The 18238-nt window shown below is 44.6% G+C and overlaps 1 protein-coding gene across 1 annotated transcript in view; it reads right to left on the bottom strand.

Moving 5' to 3' along the window:
- Window positions 1-6164: 6164 nt before the first annotated feature.
- LOC146853991 (zona pellucida sperm-binding protein 1-like) overlaps window positions 6165-18238 on the bottom strand; it is an 86522-nt gene continuing 74448 nt past the window's right edge. Inside the window, exon 12 of the mRNA XM_085650463.1 lies at window positions 6165-6343. Coding sequence (XP_085506589.1) covers window positions 6186-6343 — 158 coding nt within the window. The 3' untranslated portion in view covers window positions 6165-6185. The remainder of the gene's footprint in view (window positions 6344-18238) is intronic.

Here is an 18238-nt window from a genome sequence, read left to right on the forward strand (position 1 = left end):
CAAGTGAAGGAACACTGCTTTGTGGTGATGCACCCTCTAACCAGACGGAGGCCTTTAAATAGGAAAAGAACAAGAAAAATGACAAAAAATACCACAGGATAGGAAACATAATGGATGAGAAAGACAAAGGGAGGGACAGCTATGATGGAAAAGAAAAGAATGAAAACTTGACTAGGTGCAGAGTTGTCCTAAGAGGCAGCTGCAAATCCTTATGCAGTTAATTGCCATTTTGAAGTTGTAGGGAGAATGAGCAGTAGCTATGAGTTTGAGAGGAGACCTGCCCAGGTGAGATGCTCCCAGCCCACAGCTTCAAGCTTTGTATGATATCTTCTGAGCCTCTGGAACCATAGGACATCACAAAGTACAATGGTCCCCGGGTGCCTGAGAAGCTACAGGTGCAACTGTTCATCCCTCTCCAGAGATGCCCCAGGTTTGGGAGGAAGACCCAGAAAATATTGGTGAACAAAGTCTTGGGGCATGGACTGAAAAGGCAGGGAGAGACTCAAGAACCTAGATTAGCAGGATATCCTTTCCATTGAATGAAGAGCTGCAAAAAATATCTGAACATTTAGGAGCTACAGGTCTTGCTGACCTCATATTCTGGTTCCACTTCTACCACGACAGGAAGAGATCCAATGAAAAGGAACACGTGCAAAAGGCTTTCACTGGGAGACATTAAAGGTAGGATGAAGAGTGGAGAAGACAGCCTGAAGGCAACTGGATTTGTTTGATTATAACAAAGGGTAAAAATAAATAAAAATTGTGGACTAATCCAGACTAGCCCCTTTCAAGTGGGCAAAAACCTGAAAACAAACCATACCTTCTTGCCAACCTTAAACTTTGGAACACTTATCAATCCTAGCTTTGTAGCAGTCCTCGAATTGCGACGATAGAGCAATTACTCCCCTTTCAGAGTCAAGTTGCTGTAGCAACTCCGCTGCCTACTCCTCTTGTGCCTGCTGCTGCTAAGAGGGAAAGGAGCAACGAGCGAAGCCCTGGATGCAATAGAATAGGGAGACTTTAGCAGCAGAATACATAGCATTATACAAGATCTCTCATAAGAGGTATTCTGCCCAGTTGTTTTGAGTGGCCTCTCTAGGCTCCGATTCACCTTTTCCATTTGGTAACTTGAAGACAGAGCTTGATCGACAGCCAAGGTAGAGCAGTGTGTGCCAGAACTAAACTGAGACCCTGTACGAGATTATGGTGTCAAGGAGCCCACGGAGATGAAATACATCAGTCCAGAATTTGCTTGCCACCATGCTGGCAGCCTCCAAAACAGAAAAAAGGGAGCATTCTAGGTAAAATGGTCTACAGTGATGATCACCCAGTTTCAAACGTATTGGGTTAAGTCCACAATAAAGATGTTGGAAATTGTGTGCCAGTGTTGTGGATGAACAGGCAAAGGCTGAAGAAAAATAAATTGCTTATCATGGACTGCTTCGGACTATGTTCAGATAGTATAGGGAATTGACAAAGATTTACATCTTGGTAAACATGGACTACCAGAAGGAACTCCGATCAATTTCTAAGGTTGATTTAACTCCATGATGGCCTGCTATTGCAGAGTCATGGCTCATTTTCACAACCTCGGTTTGAAAACTTAGGACCCGATTCCAATCTCACTAGGAAAGCCCTCCGTACGATTCTGATCCGGAGGGCTTTCCAATCAAGACTAGCTCCATGAGTCTGGGCGAGCGAGTACGATGCTACCGTATGCTTACGGACTGTTCGCTCAGACTCCCATTGCACTCTATGGGAGCCTGTGTACAGACATGTACACAGACTCCCATAGCAGAAAAGGAGTGGATGGGGAAAGCGTACACCATGTGGCGGGCACCCCATGGTGCCTGCCACACTGTGCATAACTGGATCGGTGGGACTCAGGGGCACACTCCCGTGACAGATTCGGAGTGGCCCAGGCGAAGGGGGGGGCCTGCTACAGCCCCCCAAAGTACGCTTCCGACAGCGGTTTTGTCTCGCTGACACCGAGACGAAGCGGCTGTCCACATCGTGCATGGTCCTCGCCCGGAATATGGCTCCATTGCACGGCACGAATCGTATGGACAGGTTTGGGTCCCGAAAATGATTCAGTCGTCGCATATGCGATCTTCGCATCGTACTTGGTCGTTCAGACCCGTGTACGATTCAGTTGTAAACGAGGGCTACAAATCGGATCTGGGAAAGCCAAATCAGATTCAGAGGCCTTACGAACTACATCGGAATCAGGCCTTTAATTGGAATTTACAAGGCCTGCAGGGAATGGTGGTAGGTCAAGGGCACTTGACGCTGCAGAGCATCAAGGCCTTCCAGAGAGATCTTAGCATAAGCAACCCTCACACGATGTCAGAAGGACCTTGCCACACAGATAACTGTTAGGGAACAAATGGAGGTGTCTCATAATACTGCACAACAAAGTCATCTAGAAAAGGCATCAGCAGGAATGCTCTTAGTGCCTGGGATGGGAACAACAAAACAAAAAGTAATTGTGAAAAGAAATAGGCCAGCGAGCTTGGCTGCGATTTCTACACAGCATGCTCTGTAGAAACTGGCGGTTCAAGACATGGGAGAAATTAATGATGGGAGGCTCCAGATTATCATCCTGGAGTCGGAGAACCACTCCTGCAGCAAAATTTGTCAAATCTGTCACCACAATAAATTTCTTGGACAGATGTGGAGGCCTAAGAATAGGGGCTGGATAAAAGCCTGCTAGAGCTTTATAAAGGCCTCCTGAGTATTTGGAGTCCGAGAAAAACCTTTAGATATGCTCTCCTTCAGAGTGGCAGAAATGTGACTAGTCATTTCAGAAAAGTTTTCATAAACTGTCTTCTAAACAATTACCCAAACCTAAAAAATAGTCTGAGTCTCCTTGATAGACTTGGAGATTGGGAAGTCTAAAATGGCAGGGATCTGCAGAAGGTCCATAGATAATCCGCTTCGGTTCTCTCAAATTCACACTTCTGTCTTGCAGATAGATGGTATTCCCAAGACGAATTAAACAATGACTCAATGCTCAGAAGGGAGTCAAAGATTAGAATATCATACACATGAAACTGGTTCAGGATGTCAAAGAATACCACTAAAAAACTGGTGGAGCATTTGTAAATCAACTATCCTTAGTTTCCAAAAGGCTATCTTGCACTCATCACCTCTTAGTTTGGAACAGATGGTAGGCGCTACAGAGTTCTAGATTTGTTAATTATTAGTTCTTTGTGGAGACTGAGAAAGTGGTTTAATCCATAATAATCAATGCAAGGTCTCAGCTCTTTGGACTGGTTAAGGATGTAGGAAAGTGAAACGCCAGAAAGTGATGTAGACTGGACAATCAGTCCACTTGGGAGATTCACATCTAAATATTCCTGCAGAACCAGTTTCTCATGAAGGGACCAATAGTACATTCTACCATATGGAAGTATGGCTCCGGGATATAGTAGAGATGGCACAATCCGAATGTCTGGGAGGTGGGAGAGAGACAAAGCTAGGCTTTTGAAAGCCATCAGAAAATTCCTGGTGCATCGTAGGAATAAACGCTTTAGATTTGCCTTTAGTAAGTTCTTGTATGATTGGGAGTCCAATAAATTCTATCCAAGTAAGTTATCCCTGTAGAACTGTGAGGATAGAGAGAAGACCTGGTCTCCAAATTGACAAATTTTGTCATACCAGCAGGGATGTCCCAATCACTATGGCATAGTTTGGTGACAGGATTAGATCAAATGCAAACCTCTTTATGAATGCCTAAGGAAACTTAGAACAGAACAGTGATGGAGGTCATAAGGCCAGAAGTCAAAGGAGAAATTTTTTGTATATTATGCATAGAGGACTTCTACTTGATTGGAATTTGGAGTCTCTGGGCACAAATCAAGTCCATATACATGCTGGAATAGACTGGCCCAATTGACTTATAGGGTCAACTCTAGCACAAACAAGCGTGAATTGGCTCCACCGGAGGAAATACAAATGTTTGGGAGTGTGGAATCTCATGCCCCTTTCAATGGGCCAGACCTGGCCTCTGCCTGTCGACTAGTATAATTCTACAGCAGATGGTTAGGACTTGCACCATACAGATACAAACTTCCATTGCATCTTCGTTGCCTTTCGGAGTTGGACAAGAGACCTCTAGCAGATTTGAGCTGCATTGGCTCAGACACCTCAGAAAAAGGAAGAATTGGCTCAGTCCACTTAAAAATTCAAGGAGTAGAAGTGCAACTTCTACGTTTTTCCATTTTCCTTTACACCAGTTTGTGTTCAACCAGGAGAACTTAGGTCAGCAGTTTAGAAAACAACAAATCTGAAGGAACCCTTGCCAGTTCATCCTTTAACTTCCTCTTCATACCTCTATTGAAAAAGTCACCTGAGTGCATTTCCAGCCAGGTGGTTTTCGCAGCAAATAATGGTGCAATAGGTGGGTACTTCAGAATTTCCCTGTGAGATCTTCCACTGGGCATCAACAGCAAAATCCACGATCTGGTCTCTCAAGAGTCTTCTTGAACTTAAAATTATTATTTTTTTTAAACACAAAAGAAAATGAATCAATGTTCATACAGGATCTTTATTGACAATCCGAGTAGTTGCCCAGGTCAAAGATGCACGGGTCAAGGAACCAAAAAAATCATTTTGGATCTGTCAAAAAAAAAAAAACAGTCCAGGCAAAACCGATAGTCGAACAAAACAGTCACCCCTGTAGATCTCCAAAATATTTTAATGTGGAGGGGCTGATGGAGCCCATTGCAAGACCTGGAGTGGACTACTTGATGAAAAGCAGCATTTTGGTCCTCAATTGGTCCAATTCCAGCTTTTAATGCTGGAAGACAGCGGCCAGCTCAACACAAGGATCCATGATGGAAACAGTCAGATGTTTTCAGCATTCCGACTTGTTCAGGGCTGGACGCTTACCTGTAAACAAGATCTCTGTATTACGCGGTCCATGGTAAGGGAGACGTTTTCCAGAAGCCACGATGTCAACACAATGGAATATGTGGTAGTCTTCACAGGGTTGGAGAAAATCAGAAGTCAGCAATCCAGGCAAGGAAGTCCCAAGAGCAAAGAGTCCGGATCAGCAATTGGAGGAAGCGAGGAAACAAATGAAGGAACACTGCTTTGCTGCAATGCACCTTCAAACCAGACTGATGCCCTTAAGCAGTAAAAAGAAACAGGAAAAGGAAATGACATCAAATGCCCCGATACTAGAAACAATTCATTGGGAAAGTCAGGAAGAAACCATGACCGGAACAGCAAAGATGAAGATGGAAAAGTCATAGAAACCTGAAATGAACTGCAGAGTTTCTTTGGAAGGGAGCTGCAAATTCTCAGGCAAGTGATTGCCATTTTGAAGTTGGAGAGAATGAGCAACAGCTAGGAGCACAAAAGGGAACTGGCCCATGTGAGACTCTTCCAAGACTCAGATGAGGGCCCCCTACAGCATCTTCTGAGGCCTGGGAACCGTGGTACCCTATAAAGTACTACAGTTCTTGGGTAACCTGATAGTCAAGAGGCCACAGACTCAACAAGTTAAAGAGATGACACGATTAGCTGTTTTAACTCGCAGGCATCGCTTGAGATCATCAACATTTTCACTATGATAAAGAAATGAATAGTTTAAGACAAATCATGTGTGAGCTAGAAGTTAGCAGTGCTTGCTCCTCTTAAGAAAATTTACCAACCAGGATAATGCAGTTCTCATTAATACCAGGAAGTCCTCTTGGTAAAAAGCAGCGCTTGTAACTGGGTAAGCAATACAATGATATACTTCTCCATATTTTGATCTAACCTGACGTAGGAAGTAAGGTTTGGAGTATTAATTTAAAGCACACTGTCCAAGCCCTCCCCCCTCCACCCCCCACCCCTCCACCAGTGATCCCACAGCAGAATTCACTGGCTTGGTTGAAGTTAACACAGAGGCTAAATAGCCAAATTGCACCCCAACTATACAACTTTTTCTCTAGATCAAGGATTTGAAATCCTTTGATTTTAAAACAAAACAAGGACCCCCACCCCCATTCCACCTCCAACTGTCCAACATTCCTCCAATCCAACGTTTTGCAATGGAAAGTGCTGGCAAGACAAGACTTTCAAGGTCTTGAGACCCAACAACTTTAACATGTTGAGGGTCAACCAGTTCCCAAACTGACTTTCTACCACAGCACAAACAGAGCCAACCTCAGCTGAAGAATTTAAAATATTTATTTTTAAATTGGCATGGTCCCAGCAAACACAGCCTGCCCAATTTTTCTCCAGCACACCACAGATAAGGCAAGAAGTGCGACAGCCATGCCGGTGGCCACCCCTGCGGCAACTGGGAGCCAGGTGAGCAGCAAAGGCGCAGAGCTTGGAAGAGGTGATGACCCTATAGAGTAAATAAAAAGAGGAACATAAACCTATGACACATTTAACGAACAGCAGGCCCAACATGACCAGCAAGTGTCACCACAAAAACAGACACAGAATGGCCAAGAGGGACAGTGCTTCAATACGACAAAATGTGAATTTAACATTTTACCAAAAAACTATAATACACTTTTTTGGTTGCTGGTGTGGAGGACCACATAATTCTTGTTTGTATGACGGGATCCTATGTGCTTTTTATAAGGAAGAAAAGTATTGTAGAAGTACAAGTCAGAACTCTATTTTTCACATTTAAGTTACCTACACTAGAAACACTTGGTACAATTTTACAAAATGGACTGTATATACAAACACCAAGATTAAGGGCCTGAAACATAGAACACCAACAGTTGATAACAGCACACCTACCAAATGACAGCCCATCAAAGGGATAGTTGCAAACATTGGGTTTGGCTAAACGTGAACATCTTACTAATAAGTCCTCTGGCTTTACCATATGCTCTGTGGGTATGACTGTCACCACCAGATGGGGGTGGAGTGGGCATCAGAACTACAGCGATTAATAAACCATTATGCCTGTACAGGTCACCTCAGTGAAAGTGTGGGTGACTTTAATAGAACGCAAAGCACGAGGAAATACACCCTCTAGTTACCTCCTTTTTTTGTTTGATTTGGACATTGGGTATTTTGAATTCCTACAGTCCTGAGGGAACACTGAACCGCTTGAAGGGCCTAAATTAAACAATGAAAAATTGGCGGGAGTATCAGACCACAGAACCTCAATACCATATATTCTGCCTTCTCCTAGCTCTGTGATTGCAAAGTTGAAACAGACTGGAAAACCATCACTCTAGTGCTATGTGAATCACCCTTACTTTGAATTATCTTGCATTGCAAGTGTGACCAACTCCATAAACTATTAGGGGGAAAACAGTTATTTGTTTGCTATTTTATATAGCACAGACATGGCCCAAAGGCATCGGAACGCTTTACAACACACAGGTTACAGGGTTACAGCAGGTTACAGTAATAGTAGTTAAACTCAGATGTTTACATCGGTACATGTGTACAGGAGTTACCTCAAGAGAGTTGCAACACATTCACATTTAAACAAAGACAAAACAGGAAGCAGAGGAGAGAGTTCTGAAGTCTGGTCGTGGGTGAATTAACCAAGAGGTCTGTCAGATAGGAGGAACTGAAGGTCCTATTTGAAGGCTGCTTGGCAGGTGGTTAGACGGAGTGATGGAGGCAGAGAATTCCAGATTCTAGGGGCGCTACCAGAGAGACTGGTTCATGTATGGTTCTCAAATTAAGGGGGGGGGTTCAAGGAGCAGGGATTGGGCATTTCTGGGGCTTCTATTTGCTCTGGAGATTTTCAGTTTCGCCTTTAGATCGGAGGGTGAGGAGGAGCGCCGCACTCTGTGGGTAATGCAGGCCATTTTGAATTGGGCCCATGCTTCAATGGGGAGCAATTGTAGGGTTAGCAGGGCTGGGGAAATGTGGTCAAATTTCTTTAGACCCAAGCCGAAGCGTGCTGCAGCATGTAGTGTTGCCATCAGTAGACCTAGGTGAACTTCGGGAATGCCTGAGAGAAGAACAATTCCATGGTCTAGTCTAGAGAAATCGAGAAACTGCACTACTGTTTTGAGGTCCTGTTCCAAAATCAATTGTCTGATGGCCCAAAGCTACTCAAATTGGTGTTGTGTGCTGTTGTCCATGGCTGCTATGAAGACGGAGACAGTGTTCAACGGTGATGCTGTGTGATCTGGCACTCGTGACAATGGTGGGGCAGCCATCCAGGGCAGGAAAGTTGGCCATCCATTCTTGTAATGGAGCTTTAGCTTTCGGACGGGAGATCAAAAGAAATTCTGTTTTAGTTGTGTTGAGTTTTAAATGGTGATTGGAAATCCAGTTTAGAATCTATAAGAGTATTTTAAATCAAGGAAACATCTTCTGGGGATGAGATTTTCAAGTAGATTTGAGTATCATTTGCCGTAGAGGTGAAAAATCCCAGAAATTCGGAGAATCACACAGTGGTTCTAGGTAGAGGTTAAAGAGGGTTGGGGAGAGGATCAAACCTTGAGGGATTCCTTGGTGAACATGGACTGGTCTTTGAGAACAAGTTCCCCATTTGCACAATTTGGGTATGGTTAGATAGGTAGGAGGAGAAACAGTTGAGGACAATACCTCCACATCCCATAGAATGGGAGGTCAAGATGGTTGACCGTGTTGAATGCGTCTGATAAATCCAGGAGTACCAAGAGGCAGGAGTTGCCAGAATCAAGGATTCTAAGGGAGTTATCAACTATTTGGAAGATCACAGTTTCTGTACTGGGACCCTAGCAGAAACCTGACTGGAGAGTGTCTAGGAGGTTGTTTGTTCAAATGTGTGCGGCTAGTTGGGACACCACGCAACATTCTATGACTTTGCCTAAAAATGGGAGTGTGGAGACTGGGCAGGAGTTATTCAGGTTCTCTGGATCTAGAGGTTTCTTCCAAGGCAGAGTGATTTGACCCATTTTCAGTTGTTCTGGAAAGAGGCCCTGTTTTAGATCGGAATTGACCATGGTAGTCCATTTGGGGAGAAGATGTGTGGCAAGAAATTTTCTGATAGAGCCTGGAATGGCATCCTGATAATGATTTGAGGATTTTACTTTGGAGATAGTTCATTGTAGGTCCTGCTTGGAGATTGGAGCGAAAGATGACCGGGATTGCAGTTTCTTGTAAGGTAGAGACTCAATCGTCTCAAGGGAGTCATTAATGGAAAGTGAAATATGGAGGTCTCTAACTTTTATATCAAAGAAACCTGCAAAGTCATTGCAGCGGGCCACAGATGACTTGGCAGCCGAAGTGAAAGTGAGGTTAGTAGACTGCAATTAACTCAAACAGGCGCTTCGGTCTTTTGCTGAATTTACAAGGGGTCTGACATGGAAGGATTTGGCTCAGAGGATATGGTCTTCATATGGTTTTCTCGCTTTGTGAAGCTTAGTCATACTCTGATGAGATGGCACTTGTCTTCATTCTTGATCGCATTTTCTGATAAGCTTTCGTTCTTTACAAAGATCTTTTGAAAACCAGGGACTAGAGGATTTTTGTCTGGATAATTTGCACTTCAGGGGAGCACATTTGTCAATAAGGGATTCCATGCAGGAGTTGCACTAGTCGGTGGCCTTGTTAATGTCAAGATGAGGTATAATCACAATTGGGGTGCGAAATACCATGATGGCCATGGCTTGTGGGTCAAGGTTGGACGCGTCTCAACTTTATTTTCCCTTCCTTGGGTTGCCCATACGTTTTTGTACAAGAGCTGGTTAGAGAGAATAGGATCTGCATGTGATCAAGCCAGTTAACTGGAACTGGCTCATATGTCTTTAGGTAGAGGGAATTGGAGATTATCAGATCCAGAATGGCGGCTTTGTGATGTGTAGGTTTATAGCTGTGCTGTCAGATAGTTGGCATTGAGAAAGTAGGTAAAAGTGTCCACATAACTGTTGCCCACGTCTTCCCAGTGGATGTTGAAGTCACCAAAGAAGATCGTGTTGTCAGAGCTGTTAAGTTGAGAGGTGAAGAAATCCATGCATTTCTCGATGAATGTGTTTTGACCCGGTGGGTGGTAAACCACATTCAATCGGAGGTTGAAGGTGGTGGATGTGGACAGTTCCACGGACATGTATTTGAAAGACAAAGTGAGTCGTTGGGAGGGTTTGACATCTCAGAGTGTTGAGTAGTTCCTATAAACCTATATAGGATCTGCGCGTTTAGACAACATACACTGTAGGATTGCGTCCGGACTTATTCTAGACGTCCCTACTGGGTATATTAGCCTGTATACCAGCTAGCTCAAAGTGCCACTAGGAACCCCTCTCACCAAGGAGAGAATAGTTCTTGGCAACTATCGAACATGAACACCCTGATGCCTCAGGATCGTGGAAACAGTGCGATACTTTCCGCTCAGTCACTCGTGCTCACTTTGTCTCGGAGAGATACACAGAATAAATGGTGGGGGCGTATTTTAATCAGCATTTATTGAACCGGAGTCATTCTAGTGTAAAATAGGTGTACTAAAACAACCACTAGACAAACTGATCTAAATGATTATAAGCATTATCCAATAAATAGGATGGTAGATTTCTACCATCTTGCTAAAACAATGACTACAGGCAAGTATATACAATACATGACAGTAGAATGCGTACTCCTGCGATGCGACCTTAACTAGATGAACCCAAGTGTACCTATCATGTATGTAGGTGTAAAAGTTAAGAATCCCTCTAGGATAAAGTCAACCCCATTACCTGAAGTGAGACACTGTGGGACCCAGTCTTGGTCTCGAGATGGACATCTCGCAAGGGATGTCAGCCCACTGCAAGCTGGAGTGTCTGCATGCAGGAACCTCAGCGTCTCGCGTCAGTGTGTCAGCATAGAAGTCATTTTCTCCTGACTACATCAGCAAACTATGGTGTATATATACCCAAAGTGGTACCCCCTGGGGATATACCTTGCTGTGTCATGTCAGACTAGGATGACCCTTTCACATAGTTATTATGCAGGAGATGGTAGGCCTGCTGTCCTGCTGTGATTCCAAGAATCCTCATGCATAATGACTGAGGCTCCAGCCTTTCGGAGAAAACCCCAGGTCATCTTCAGGCATTGCCGTAACTAGGTAAAAGGTCAGTACTAAGAACCGTTATGCAGTGTAATGGTAGGGGAGAGTATAGGTGAAAGGTTATGTGACTACCTGGGCCAATATTGGGGTACCTATGTGGAACATAAGAGTTTCGGTGAACGAGTGCGAGACCTCCACTATGCCCATCTTCCAGGTCGTGGCACAAAATGGAGTAGCCTGAAGGTCTACAGCGTGGTTAATGAGACACTCGGCCAGGTTTCCGTGAGGAAAAGATGTCAAGATGGGTCCAGATCAAGTCTGATAATTCTGGACCTTGACTGACTACTGATTGCCAATTGTGTAGCATGCAGTTCAGGGAGAAGCTGTTGTCTTACTGACTTGGTTGCTTCAGGACAGTAGGTGGAATTTTTATCAGGCTAAGGGATGAGCATACACTGGGATGGTGTGCGAGTCATAATGCGGTCAGAGATGATGAAGGAAATCAGGCAGCCGAGGGGATAGCAGGGAGGCATAGTGGAATTTGAAGCTGCATAACGTTTGGAGCTGGAGTAAGTGGTTTAGCGGTGGTTGTGTCAGTTTGGGTAGGCAGCTGTCTCTTGGTTTAAGGGAGGTCTGTAAGGGCTGATGAGGGTAGATGGACATGGTACATACCCCTGACTGAGGAAGTCCATTCTTCGAGAGGTGCGAGAATGAGGAAAGTAGCTTTTTGAAGAGGAGAGTTATGTTCCGTAATTTTGGGAGAATTGGGGTGGACTGTCAGGAACTGACTGATGGGTTGAGGCACAGGAGGAGGTAGGTGCTTGTTGTTGGTGTCTGGTGTTCAGGGAGGTTAGGACGGGGATGAAAAAAGGTAGGAAGGCAGGGGAAGACATGGGTCAACTGTGGGGGATGATAGAAGCGTGGTGGTGGCAACCTGAGTGGGAGATAATGGTTTGTGGAAGGTTGGAGAGGAATGGTGCAGAGATTGTATAAGGGATGATCAAGGTCTGGTATTGGCAGTGAGCTATGGGTTGTGGAGGCTATTATAACTGATTGTAGGAGAGTATGGGGTGAGAGATGTTGTCTAGGTGGACTGGTATGGGGTGGGAGGGTGTTATGGGCATATTGGGGGGGGGGGGGGTTGTGGAGGACCATAGTAGAGCCTTAGCATGAGATAAATTAAGTTGATTGTATCCAGGATTGTATCGTTCATTTGGAACATGATCTTCCCATTGATGTAAATGGATACAGAAAATTTTCCTAAGAAGCCAAAGGAAGAGCAGCATTCAGTTTGCATCCAAAGAGAATGTTAGAGATAAGAGGATGGGAGAAAACTGCTTAAGGATCTGAGACGCAGGTCAGTGCTGTGTGTGAAAAGGAGTAGGTCAGTTTTGAGGGAGCCTTTGCGTTGGCAGTAGTATTAGTCTGAAGAGGGTTTCTGGAAAGTCTTTCAAAGGTCCTGTTTTTCATTGCATGTTTGGAAAGATTTTGGGGGAGGGGGTGGTGGTATGTGTTCTTAAAGCATAGGTCCAGATCTGGAAAGGGGCACTGGGGGGAAGCTGATGGCAACGGGTGTCATCAACATGTTGGAGACTGATGCCAGTTGGGAAGTTATCGGTATTGACCTAAACAACCATTGCTAGATTGAAGATGGTCGTCAAGAGGGCATCGACAGCCTTGCAAAGTGAACTGACTGAGGGAACGGACCGATTCAGTGGCAGCTCCAGGCTCACACAGTGAACTAGAGGAGGTAAACCCTCATAGTCCCTACGTCGGCATCTGAACGTGTTGCAGGCTGTGGGAGCACTCAATGGCATGGAGTGGCAGCTTCAGGCAGCCATCTTGGAGAGGGTTTCTCCACTTGGTAAAGGTTTTCCGCTGTTGCGTCAATACTCTTTTGGTGAATCAGTTATAACTTTATTGGGATGGCTTATTAATAGTAATGTGGCATACTCCTAATGGTGAGGAGTGTGTTCAGACAAGTTGGGACCACTCCAAGTCCAATACTCAAAACCCTGTTGCGAGGCTGGGACCGCAACCCAGGTGAGCAGACCAAGAGTAACTATGCTGTAGTTGAGGACCCGTCATGGGACACAGGGCCGAGTGGACCCCTTGGGTCAGGCATGCCCTGCAAAGCAGCAGGGTTTGTGGCAGCTGCCCAGGGAGAATGAGTTTCAGGAACTCACCACTGCGGACCATATGAAAGTTCTTATTTCCCCCCTCAACGACCGAGCAAGCAGAGCGCGGCCATTACGGATGTTCATTCCCTAAAAAAATGTATAAGCAGTGAAGGCGGGTGAGCTCCAGGGAATGGCCAAGAGCTATGTTCTGGGCATAGTTTCCTGGCCTCTATGAAGCACTTCCCCAGCAGGCCTCTATGTGGGTCTCAGGTTTCTCATCCTTCAGTATAATGCAGGATGCCGGCTGCCAGTTTAAAGTCGGGCAGCATGTCAGATCACGTTCGGGCCTTAAAACTTAAAAGATTGTATTTTCTCCCTCGATGTGCATCACAGCACTGCCATTATGGAGTTGCAGGGGGGGGGGGCAGGGCTTTTCCAGTGCCACAGAGCTTTTACTCAGTTGGCTCACTGAGCTCTGTAATGGCCGGTGCAGTCCTCTTGGCTAGATTCTGAGGGGTCAGAGTCTGAGCAGTTTGTCTCCAAGGACTCATTTCATGCACTTATTGTTTCTGCTGGATTGGGCACCACACAGGAGGAGTGATCCTTTAGACTAATGTGGGTGTTGATTAGGTCTCAGGCTACACCAAGATCTGAGTCGGGGCTCAGGGTCTGCAAGGTCAGGTATGTTTTGGTGTTTGATCCAGTCCAATAAAGCCATACAAGAATAGTTCACCAGCCCCAAACCCCAGCGTTTCCTTGGCTCCACTGTTTGGAATTATGTGGTTCATTAGCTAAACGGCCTCACTTGTATGTGGGCTTTTGCTTCTTTATGCCACAGCTTTAGCGGTTACCCATCTTCTCAATATGCAGTTCATTTGCTAAGCGTCCTCTCTTGTAGAACACCAAATGACCGGTCAGCACCAGCAGGCTGTGTGTAGTTTCTTCGTCTAGAACAGAAACTTTGACCAGTCAATCAAAATGGAAATCACCTTTGATCCTAGTTGGCAACAGCTGTAGGCAATGTAAATCATTTTGTTCTGGATCTCTGAAAATGTCTACTTGAGGAAAGTTTCATTCACAGCAGACATGGTCCTACACTGCATCGTTTAGGACATACCCATTGTGAGAAATTGAGTTGCTGGTTCGGGTGGGGGGAGCATTCTCCAAGCAACAGACAAGTCATGTTAGGGTGAACCACAAAAAGTCAAAATTAACCTGTGCTAACCCTCTGGTAATCTGGCACAAAAGCAGTCAGGCTTAACTCATAGGCAATGTGTAAATTATTTATGTAGCACACAAGCAGTAATTAAATAAAAAAATACCAAACCAATTCAGAAAAATAGGGTAAAATGTAAAAAATTATCTGCAAACAAGTTAACAAAATACCCATCAGTAGAACCAGAAATATATAATTTCAAAGATTTCAGGTAAGTATAGCACCTAAAAGCACAAAGAACCACTCGCAATTATCTGGTCGAGTGAGAGTAAAAGTCACAAGTTCAGGGTGACCACAATTGAGTGTGGGCCGGATACATGGATCATGCTAGTCTCCTGAAAAAGTTACCTTCTAAAGTCCAGCTTGAAGAGTTCAACTCATAGTGGAGGAGGCCGCAATGAGCAAACATTGTGGATGGGCTTGTTGTAGCAGGAATATTTGGTCAGATGCTGTAGATGGTTGTTGCTGTACATTTGCATTGGCAGTCACTGCGGGCTGCCTACTGCAGCACCAAGTGCAGATCTTGTGTTGCCAGTCACTGCAATATGAAGAGGTTCACAGGAGCTTTGAGTTGGCAGGCAGCAAGATCTTGGCACAAATGGGCCTGCTCAGTCGTGAACAGCCCAGAACTTCAGAATTTCTTTTCTTCAAGGAGCTCAACCGATACCACACTACTGACCCAGGACCTAGGAGGCACCTCTTCAGAATTGGAACTCGCACCAGCAGAGGCCAGCAGGGCTCAGACGGATTCAGATGCAGGTCTAGGGAGTGGGTAAGCTGGGCAGATGCAGGGAGGCCTCTGGTGCTTGTAATGTTCGTGTAGGTCAGCTGACCATTGGAGTCACTTCAGCCTGGGATGAAGGGTGCAGGTCTAATTTTTTTTCTCCACAAGCAGAGCAGGCTTTAAACAGCAGGGCGTCCTTCTGTAGGATCCACAGCTCCAGGAATGTTCTGAAGAATGGATCTGAGGTTCTACTTTTTATACCAGATGCCCACTTTGAAGTGGAGAAGCATCTGAAGTCCCCGCTACAGAGGTGTCTGAATTTCCTGCCTCCCTGCCCTGGTCTCAGTCTCTCTGGAGGTACAATAGGCTAGTGTGAAGTCCTTTGTGCGTGAATGGGACCGGTCTATTTGAAGTGCAAAAGTGGTAGGTGACCGCTAAGCACTTCCATCCTGCCAGAGAGATTCCATCCTGCCAGAGAGATCCCATCCTGCCTAGACCCTCTGGGGTGATTAGCTGCACTATAAACATTGATTGAGTGTTGCAGTCTTGGAGAAATACACAATGAATTTAGACCATGGACGTTCCTTCATTTTCAGATAACCCAGACAAAGGGCTTTTGTTATAGCCCTAAATGCATTGGGATGTGCTTTACAGGCTAGTCTTCAGATTGTCAAGACCGGCTTTCAAGAATGAATTTCACCAAGAACTGTTTCTGAATTATGTTTTTGAATTAAATTGGTACGAGTTACATTGTGGTTTTGAGCTTTGTAGAACACCTGTATTTGTTTAGTGTGGACAAGCTTTGATGATTTGATCACTTTATTAAATACAGGAGTCCTTGTGTATACCAGTTTAAGCCCCCACAAGGGCTCCAGTAGTGCACACTGTTTAGGGCAACCGCTCAAGATAGTTTTTGTAACGTTTTAAAATTTACCATTTTCAGAACTGCGACTCAATATCTATCTGCCTGTACCACTAAAGAGGGTTTTAAATTACAAATCCTCAGACACCAAACAGGACTTGCCCATGTTCACCCAATCCATGCTTATCGCTTATTAAATGTAATAAGGTAACCAAATGTTAACAAGGTAGCCTGTGCAATAGTGAAAAACATATTGGAGAGTTTTTCATTATTAGGACATGTAAAGCTTGAAAGTACATGTCACAACTACTTCAATCCAATGCCACCTGACCTATGGGGTGGTTAAACTTGTGGTGACTTAAGTAGGATGGTTTAGGCCTGACAAAAGGTTGATTTTGCCGGGTCAAAATGGTAGTCTAAAACTGCACACAGGCTGCAATGGAAGGCCTGAGACATTGTAGTGTAGTTCCTATTTCCCTTATAGGCTCTGCGCATTGGAATAATATACACCATAGTTTTTGCATAGGACTAAGGTCAGTATGCTCCTATCGAGTACATTAAACTTAATTACTTGTGTGTGCCAGCTAACAGAGGTCACTAGAAACTTCTCGAAAGAACAAGGGATTAGTTTCTGACAACCGCATAAACATGACAACTTTGTTTCCCTTAGAATCGGAACGAGTCTCAGAATCGTGGAAACCATAGATAACAGTTTCACTCAGTCAATCGTGCATGCTTAGTTTCGTCAGAGTTACACGAAAACAGATGGACGGGCGTTTCAATAAAAGGGTTTATTGAACAGTCTTGTTTCTCGTGTAAGAGATATGAGCTGTTAAAATCATTAGACCATAAGCAAAATATAATACGCACAACGTAAGCAGTAAGAAGAAATACTGCAATAGCATTGTCTTTTAGCTAGGACATATATTCATATATATACATACATAAATAAGCTAAAAAGGGAATACTCGCCTGATGCTTCTAAATAGTTCCACCCCAGTGTACCTAACCTAAGTGTAGTACGAGGTAAAAGTATGTGCTGTTTTTTATAGTATGGTATATACTAAGTTTGTATGCCCAGAGCCCCTCTAGGTTCTTGTCAACTCCATACCTTTAGAATGAGAGGTGGGAATCTCTTTCCGTGTCTCGAACTCCAACACCCCGCGACAGGAGTCAGAACACTGGACGCTGGATTCCTCTGCGAGCAGGGATGACAGCGTCGGGTCAGTGCGTCAGGCCGGGATATGGTCTCTTCCGAACTTGCCGTGGCGAACCATGCAGTCAAGTTGTGCCGAGCCGTGCTTTGCCATGGTAAGGGAAGGTATTTTATACCTGGAAGGTGCTTAGGAATGCTAGCATTGACGTAAAATCGGGCCGAGGAAGACATCATGGATGAACCCCCAAGGAATAGTAGTTCATGCAGACTAGATGACTTCTTGGACAAATCAATCCTAGCTAGGGAAAGTCCCGATGGCTTAAGGGTCTGGTTTCTAAGAACTCGTGACGTTGGATGGACGGATGGTGGTGACCAGGCCTGTATTTGGATAGCATGGCAAATGCCTAAATAAGGACGGGGACTCTATGTCCAAATAAGGGCAATGCGAATTGTGCCTGTATAAGGACATGATTTAGGAAACCCAATGTAAGGGCATCTAAATCGAAACCTGTTCAGAAGTGCTACCTAACTGGGTGACACAATAAGTGCTGCTGGTCCACTAGTAGCATTTAATTTACAGGCCCCAGGCGCATGTAGTACCACTTTACTAGGGACATACAAGTGAACTAAATGTTCCAATTGGGTGTACACCAATTTTACCATGTTTAAAAGGAGAGAGCACAAGCACTTTACCACTGCCAAAGTCCTAAAAGTCAACAAAATGGGTTTAGAAAACAGGAGGGTTAATACAAAAAGGTTGGGAATGACCCTGCTGAGAGGCCAAAGTCCAACATACATGGTTTTTGTAGAATGCTCTACTGACAGAAAACTGCTTATGATTTCTGCACACCTGGTAGGTGGACTGGGATGTGCCGATCCCTGGCAAAAAGCCATTTCCAGATGGTCTGGGCTTCAAAATCCAGTTCTCTTGATCTGGAAGCCCTTCCCTAGCTTACTTAGGTAGCGCATAACTGTTGTGTTTCTTATCACAAGGATGGAGTTCATCCTGAAGGGCAGATGGAAGAACTGAGAAAAGCGGACAGCTCATAATTTTGGAAGGATCATGTGGTACGACATTTCATTCTGAGACTATGTGCCTTGACAGCGAAGGTGATACAAAAGGCCTTTTCTTCCCACAAGAAAATATTTTTGAATATTTAGCAGATACCCTGTTGAAATGAACATTGTGCAAAAGGTTTTTATGGTTAGCAC

The sequence above is a fragment of the Triturus cristatus genome, chromosome 4_1 (genome assembly GCF_964204655.1).
Source record: "Triturus cristatus chromosome 4_1, aTriCri1.1, whole genome shotgun sequence".
NCBI classification, from domain to species: Eukaryota; Metazoa; Chordata; class Amphibia; order Caudata; family Salamandridae; genus Triturus; species Triturus cristatus.